The sequence below is a fragment of the Austrofundulus limnaeus genome, unplaced genomic scaffold, assembly GCF_001266775.1.
Source record: "Austrofundulus limnaeus strain Quisiro unplaced genomic scaffold, Austrofundulus_limnaeus-1.0 Scaffold420, whole genome shotgun sequence".
Classification (NCBI taxonomy): Eukaryota; Metazoa; Chordata; class Actinopteri; order Cyprinodontiformes; family Rivulidae; genus Austrofundulus; species Austrofundulus limnaeus.
Window position 1 is genome coordinate 4,414 of NW_013952822.1, and position 8,617 is coordinate 13,030.

Here is an 8,617-nt window from a genome sequence, read left to right on the forward strand (position 1 = left end):
TTGGTGCGTTTATTTTGTCTAACAAGTTGCGGTTTATTTTTTGTTCCCACAGATTTATAGTCCTGAACATGTGATGTGATTAACCTCACACAACTTCAGCCTCATTATTTACCCCTTTCTCCTCAGATTTTCCCTTCTGTCCCTCTGGCTCTGTATGAAGTCGCTCATGCCACATTCCTCTGCTAATAAGGATGTATCAGCTTCCAGTTCCTTCTCATTCATCAAACACGGCTCAAAAATAAAACAGATGAGAGAAATCTGCTATTTTATGGACTGATCATTTCAGGGTTTGAGTGTCTTTCAATCAGTTATATAAGTCATTGTAACAATAAATACAAGTCAAAAAGATGAGTGAAGAATGTAAGAAAAGTTTTTGTAAGCAAGTTTTAAATTTTTATACTTTATTAATCCAGCAACACAAGAATAATAAACTTTTAAATAAAAAAAACAACTGTACAAATGTTTAAATGTGATATTATTCAGACTTTTCTAAAGACTTGGAAGTTTGTGTTACATGAAGCGCACATAAATGTGTTTTTTCCTGAACAAATTCCTACATTTATTGCAGGTGATTGCGTGTCTGTCGATGAAGCTCATTCCATGGGCTGATCCTGCCTCTCTTTGAACTCGTTAACTCTTGCCTGAAATAAAATGAAAAGAACGTGGTTAGAAGTAAGGTCAGGACTTCTGATGGAGACAAAAACATTTTGTGGTAAAAATGATTGATCGTTTCCTTGTCCTGGATCTAGAAGCACACTGTTCTATGTGGACCAGCACACCTGATTTAATTTAAGTAATTAACAAGCTTCTGCAGAACAAACTGACCAGTGGACAATGTTATTTATTTTTTAGATTCAGTAATGCTGGACACAGTCAACATTTAAAACACCTTTTCTTCTTTCCTGAGGGTCATTGGGGTCCTTTCAGGAAGGAGGGGAGAGAGTGATTTGCATGTGAGTTCAGCTTGCAAAAACAGAGCAATTTACTCTAGTTTAAACTACTGGTGTCTCGAAACTGATTCTAGTATCGGGCTTGGTACAAGTACTTGCACTCGTACAAAATACCCCGATACTCTGAACCGATACCAGTACTCAATTGTTTGTGTCCCAGTTTAGAATTCAAGTGAAAATTTCTCAGTTCCAGGTTTAAGAAATTTATACAAGTTGAAAGAAAATCTTATTTGTTATTTTTATTTATTTAAAAAAAAGTTTCAACAGTAGTACATATCATGCTTTATATATTTGATTTGATCCAGTCAGAGGGGCTGTAGGCCTATCAGGAAGAAGACCACCTTGTTCTAAACAAAATAAATGAGTTTTTAAATTTATTGAGTAATGTTTAGGTTCTAACTCAGTAAGTACTCGGTGACGGTACACAGCAATGACAAGTACCCAAGCTAAAGTACTCAATACCTCAACTGAGTACTTCAATCCAAGGAGTAAGAATGTGGAATAGTCTGAAAAATTATGTTAAAAATGTATCAATGTATATGTTCAAGAGAATGATAAAGGTTGGGTTATCGAAGAAGGTTATTGTTTGGGTAAAAACAGAACGAATGTTAAAGATAATGCAGATAGAATTTGTGAAAATAAAAAATTGGTTTAAACTTAACAAATTATCATTAAATCTGGAAAAAAGTATGTATATGATATTTACAAAGAGACAAAGAACTGTTAACATTCCATTTAGAGTTGATGGTGTAGAGATTAATACAGTCAGTGAGGTAAAGTTTTTGGGTGTTATTATTGATGAGAAACTGACATGGAAACCTCATATGAATTATTTAAAAATTTAAAATAGCTGCATCTATTGCATTGTTTTACAAAGTAAGGGACTTCTTTAATGATAAAGCTCTGTTTTTGTTATACAACACATTAATTGTTCCACACTTAGTTTATTGTGTTGGGGTATGGGGGAAAGCATGTAAGACTATTACAAATCCTGTTTTTGTTTTGCAGAAAAGAGCCATAAGAATTATCCCTCAAAAACATTAACATTATTCATCTGGTATATTATTTTGTAAATTGAAATTATTTAAATTTTATGATTTGGCTGATTATAACATTTTGTTAGTTATGTATAAAGCTCACCAAAAGACATTACCTTTAAACATCCAGATAAACTTTATTAAGAGAGAGAGCTGTTATAACCTAAAGGGAATAGAAATTTTCATGAAACATAAATTTGGAACCAGTCTGAAAGAACGGTGCACCTCAATCCAAGGAGTAAGATTGTGGAATAATCTGGAAGAGAATGTTAAAAATGCTATATCAATATACATGTTTAAGAAAATGATAAAAGTTGGGCTTTTGAAGAAATATGAAACAGTATAATGTGTATTCATGCAAATTCTAGAAGGATTTCATGTTTTTTGTTTTGTTTGTTGTTAATTGAAGATTAGTATTGTTTGAGTTAACTTGAGAAAAAAAAGGGGCAGACAAGGTTTTTCTTCTCTCTGCTTCCTTTCACTTCATTGTATTTGTCAGTGGTGGGCACCAGTCCGCTAAAGCGCAAATCCGCTAATTGTGGACCTAAATATGTCAATTGTGCTTTAGCGGTTTTACTAATTTTTATAATTCATAAGCAGATTTGCGCTTTCTAAAATTAAAATGCAGAACCGCTAATAACTAACTATCTACCAGTTATCACTATTTTGAATATCGGAAAGTATGGTTTATCATCATTTAAAACAGGGGCCAAATGTCATCTGACATTACAGTAAAGCAATTCCCTTAAAGTGTATCTTACCCCCATTGGGAAAAGATAACTCCGCCCCAAGGCGAAATTTGAAAAATGCATCAAAGTGGATAGGGGAGGGGGTGTGGGNTTTTGATTTTTTACCTGGATTACTGAGATGCATCAGGACGTAATTATTAAAAATGATCTTTTCCATCTGTCAGTCTTTTGGTTAATTATGAGGAAAATAACTTCAGTAAATACAGCTTAATTCTGACCAGAGCRATGAGCTAATGGCTRGTCTGAGCAGAGCCATGGTCAAAGTGGATTGCAGCTTTCATAAAACAGCTCTAGCATTAAAGATTTTAGGGTGATTTATAGAAACATTATTTTAGAAATAGTTTTAGAACTGCAAATAGTGCCAGCAGCAGTTAGCTGTAGCATGTACATTATAAATATTATATTTCCACTGAAATTACTGTAAAACACAAAACCACTGCCATGTAAAAGTTTAATAAGTAGCCTTAGCTGCAATAAAACTTGTGAAATAAAATATGTTTTAGGATGGCAGCAATCCATTTTGGTTTGGGCCGCGCTCAGACTAGCCAGTAACTCATCAATGTTATCAGATGATGTAAAAAAAAGTCACTGATGATGAAGAAACAAATCAACTAAATAAACTAATAATATTTGGTTTCATTTTCTACTGAAGTGACAAAAAAAAGAAGAAGAAAAGAAAAAAGATGATGTCATTCAGGGAGCGATCTACAACAGGTAAGATATTGCTTGTTCAGAACCTTTCCACCAAACCCCACTTCAAATTACATGAACTGTATCTAACTAACCTTCAACTATTTCTTTCCGAAATTAGWTGTGAGACCATTTTACTGTGTCTGTTTATAAAATAGGAGTGACAATTAAATAAAGAGATACTGTATTTGTGAGGCTGTGAAGCCTTAAAATCTAACGCGTTCATCTCTGATTAAAACATTTTTGTTTGTTATTTGATAAGGTCTCACCTCACAACCCGTGTGACTTTAATTTGTGAGTATTTGTGACTTAGAATGATTCTTTTATCTACAAGAAATGTGTTCTGGAGGAGAAAGAAAAACTGTGTTACACTTACGGGTGACACTTGGATTGCTTCCTGCTGCAGCAGAAAATTGAATCAATTAAAAATCTGATATGAAAGACACATAATATTTATCTTTGCTTTCTCTCTCTCTCTCTCTCTCTCTCTCTCTCTCTCTCTCTCTCGTACTGGCAGATTCTACCTGGAATGAGTAGCNACAGGTAATCTCTCTCTTTTTTTTTCTGACCCTCCAGCATTTTTTTATTTAAATGTGAAGCAGAATCACTTCCGAGTGGATATGTAGGAAATTGGTCAAGATATAATAAATAATTTAATTCCTTGCATACATTGTTTTTAGTTCAGTTTGTTAAACATTAGAGATGCACCGATTCTTAAAACAAATACATCCTCAAAAAAAAAACTTCTACACTAAAGACATTCACTGTTGCCAACTCCTCAGTAAGAAAAAAACTACTCACTGTTCTAAAAACCCGGGAAAATTTTGGATTTTAGAATTTTTTTTTTGGCCAATCAACGAACCGGTACCGGTTTCAGGCCGATGGTTTCAATCAATCAATCAATCAAACTTTATTGGCAGGCAGACTTTACATCCATATTTACATAAAAAAACAATAAGGAGGATATAAAAGTACATTAAAAAATAAATAAATGTATTCATAAAATCGTATACATAAAATTTCACAATTACTTAATACAGAGATCAATTCATACACAAACAATTCAACCAGAGTTTGGTGCATGACTGTTAAACGTTAAAATTTTTAAATCGTTGTGTACCTGATTCATGCAGATATTTAAACTTTTGAGTCACTTTATAATCCCTAACCTCTGCTTCTCAGTGACGATGGGTTTCTTTGACGACATCCTCATCCCTCCCGAGTCTCTTCAGCAGCCGGCTAAGTTGTATCCTGACTTCACAAATGAAGAGCAGCGGGTTAATGTTGCTTTGTGACGTGCTGAATGTGTGAGTCTRGAGTAGACCGTGGCTGAAGTGGAGTGGTCCTTAGCTGCAGGGTCAGCGATGAAGCCGAGCAGGTTTGGGTCTGGGAGTACGAGACGGACGAGGGCGCACACGACCTCTACATGGACCAGGGAGAGGAGATCCGGTTTCGGGTGGCAGACGAAGTTTTCGTGGACACGTCGCCGACGGGCCCAACCGCCCCCGCCTCCAACGCACCGGCACAACCAGGACAGGCGACGGCGCCGCAGGTGGAGGAGAGCGGGGAGAAGAAGGAGGCACCGTACACTCTGATCGTAAGAGTCCATTTTTAACTTTTAACTCACAGAAATGGTCTTTGAGGATGCTGCAGACTGACGGCACTGATGAAGGTTGTAGTTTATTGTTTTATTTGTTTGTTTGCTTCAGGGGACCATCTGTGACCCAGGGTTGGGTCTGCTGTCGTGGTGGAACAGTTAGCATCACAGAAGAAGAAGAGATTGTTTGTTGTGTCTGTAAACAGGCGGAGCTCTGCAGCCGAACTGAGACACAGAGAGACGGTCCACAGAGGACCGTGTCCTGAGACACAGAGCTGCAGTTTGCACCAAGTTAGTCCGGTGTAGAAGACACAGACTGATTGAAACATCAGCTCAAAATACACCAGCAGGGTGTTTACATGTGTCATTGGCTTTTATAAATGTTTTTATTAACTAAACAAGGGTGAGAAATTCCAGAAACTAATCAGGTCTTTAATCATTTCATTGAAGAAATTTTACTGCCTCGAAATTTATGTTTTTTMAAACAATTAAAAACAACTTTACTTGCTGTGTAAGAATATATAATTTAAAATAACAGTACAAGAAAACAATTCTTTGATTTGAAGGACATGTTATATTTGTAAGATTTGTTGCTTTACTCAAGATTCAATGGAGCATACAAAGTTTATTTATCAGCCTGTATTTGTACAGTAGTTTTCTGTCTCAATCTGCAGTAAAACATTTTTTTCACCAGAGAGAGAGAAGGAGCTGTACATTTATTTTAATGGGTTTAAGTGATGGTCGTAAAATGACAAATTGGCATTTTATATCAGAAGCTGTTTGACTGCGAGGGACTCGCTCGTTTATTATGAAATAAAATAATAATAATAATAATAATAATAATAATAATACATTTATTTGTATAGCACCTTTCAAAACCCAGTTACAAGTGCTTTACATCATATAGTAAAATCAAAACACATAAGAACATAGCACAAATAAAAATAAAACATGCAAAAGTCAACAATTAAAAGGCATCTCAAAATATGTTTTGAAAAGAGATTTAAAAGAGAACAATAAAGAAGCTTGTCTGATATAAAGCGGCAGTGCATTCTATAAAAGAGGAGCCCTAACAGAAAAGGCTCTATAACCCTCTGCCTGTAGTCTTACTCTGGGTACTATAAGTAGCGACTGATCAGATGATCTCAGCGGTCACAGTGGTGTATGTGGTGTAAGTAATTCTGAAATATAAGACGGTGAAAATCCATTCAATGATTTAAAAACTATCAATGCAATCTTAAAATCATAAAAACCACAGGTAGCCAGTGTAGAGAAGCGAGAACAGGAGTGATATGATCATACTTCTGGGATTTAGTGAGGACTCTAGCTGCTGTATTTTGTACCAACTGGAGGCGTTTAAGGTTTTTTTTTAGGCGGACCAGCAAACAGAGAATTGCAGTAATCAAGAGGACAGAAAATAAAAGCATTAATGAGAGAAGTAGCATCCGCAAATGAGATAATTGATCTTAATTTGGCAATATTTCTGATGAGATAAAAGCCAGTTTTAATACTATTATTACAATGTAAAGATGAAAGGTTTCATGCAAACAAAATGCACTGATGTTCTAACTGAAATCAATCAAAATGCAGATTGTGTGAACAGTAGAACAAATATGACAGTTATTGTGTTGCAGCACCTCCTTGTGGTGAAGAAATGTTACATCTCAGCAGTGACTTTACTGCAGGGGTTCTCAAACTTTTTGGATCTGGGGACCCCTTACAAAGGTGAAAAATTTCCAGGGACCCCCTCATCAACCCCATGCTGTTAATGCAAAATAGTTTACTGTTGATTTTAACCCCTAAATGCCATGGTAATATTATTTTTTGTTTGGTTTAGTATGTTTGTTTTATTAGTGCATTGTTCCACGTATGCATTTTTTAAAATAAAAACCAAATTAACAATTTATTGAAATTTTTCGAGGACACCCCCCCCCACCACCACCACCACCCCCCGAGACATAGCTCTTGGACCCCTGGGGGTCCTGGGTCCCCAGTTTGAGAGCCTCTGCTTTACTGTATTATTTAACCAAGAGTCTGAAAAAACATTGTAAATTAAAGTTCAGTTGGATAAATTGAATTAGAAAAAATTAAATATCTACTTGTTCATCTTTATTTGCTGCTACATAAAATTAGAAAAGTAGAAATTTAACACTGCCTTGTCATTGCTTTATAATTAAGGCTATGTTTTATAGGGTTGTTTATGATTAACTGATAGATTTTTGCAGTGTGTTAATAAATTAAAATATTAAAAGGCTATAGGTTAATATATTACACAGCTGGCTAGAGGCCTAAAGACTAGTTAAAAGCAAAATATTGGCCAAATGTAGCTAAAAATCAAAGGTGTACGGAGAGACTGAGACCAAAAGCTAACAGTAGCAAAAGTCTAGATAAAAACCCTGAGAGGGGGTGACTCAGACAATCTTGTTTAAAAAATGTAGGAAAGGTAGTAATTTCATGTCTACATCATCATTCAAGGGGTGTATTTCCACTAAAATCCATAAAAAAGAGGTACTTTTTCATGGACCTGTATCCTGAATTTGAAAGGAAAGTATTTGTAAATGAATGGAAAAATCCAAACCAGGGCAACAATCAGCAGATGTTTGTAGTAGACAAGGAAATCCTATAATACTTGTAGCGACTATCAAATCCAACCTTTTAGTCGCTTCTGGGTGCGGGGGAATCCAGGCATTTGACGCGCTCCAATTAGTATAATGTCCAGACTGGGAGATATGTTTGGGGAAACTCCCATTTATTATATTATTTTTGATTATTAAATGTTACAAAGTCCAGAGTGGCGGTCTATGGCAGCTTGTCAAATAGATGGAAAATTATGGTAAAATGTGAATATGAGAGGTTAACCAGTATATTAACAGAGAGCGGTAAAAACCGTGTGACCTCCCTACACCCTCCACCTTTCCTTCTCACCTTGCCACCTATATAGATTTCCCCTCCACACTGCCACCAGTGGYAGAGCAAAAATATAGGTCAAAGTGTCAATCCAAATAAACAAACACTGCCACCAAACCAAAGTGAACTATAAAAGCAAAAGAAGAACCCAAACTATACCCAGAACACCCAGAGCTACAAATGGCTCCTATGATACTAATATTTAATAGATCTCTTAACTGTGAAAACAAAACCCATTTTCAAACTACTTTCACAGAAACCTCTGACTCTTCCTGATGCCTCATAACAGTTGAAACCAGCTCAAAACCAGACAATGTTGTCAGATCAGACCTTGAGTCCATCAAAACGAAAAACTATTGAGCAGTCACCAAACAGCATGGAAAAACCCCCACAGTAATCAGATCATGACTCTTTTAAGATATCTTTATTGTAAAAAAAATAAATAAACTTCATTTTAGCATTTGTAGTAAACACAGCAACAAAAAACTATTTTTTTTTTAGTTTAGGCTTACCTATAGCACAAAAAGTAAATGGATGTTTGGTAGACTATTTCTTTGTTGTAACAATAAATCTTGTACTGTTGGAAAACCTGTTATTTCCTTTTTAAATGAAGCCACATGTTCAAGGACAATGCATTTGTGGGATGAGCAGTAGAGCTGTGTGTGTGTGTGTGTGTGTGTGTGTGTG

General features: G+C 35.6%; 2 protein-coding genes across 2 annotated transcripts in view; one reads left to right on the forward strand and one right to left on the reverse strand.

The window, feature by feature from the left end:
* Window positions 1–384: 384 nt before the first annotated feature.
* polr1d (RNA polymerase I and III subunit D) overlaps window positions 385–8,617 on the reverse strand; it is a gene marked incomplete at its 5' end in the record, with an annotated part of 13,751 nt that continues 5,518 nt past the window's right edge. The window contains 1 exon segment of the mRNA XM_014024399.1: window positions 385–641. Within this exon segment, the coding sequence (XP_013879853.1) occupies window positions 594–641 (48 nt within the window).
* Window positions 4,609–5,718, forward strand: polr3h (polymerase (RNA) III (DNA directed) polypeptide H; the record flags this gene model as incomplete). The annotated part of the gene is given in 3 exon segments (XM_014024398.1): window positions 4,609–4,672; window positions 4,789–5,023; window positions 5,136–5,718. Coding segments are annotated over 3 exon segments (350 nt in total), but the record flags the coding sequence as incomplete, so codon positions are not given.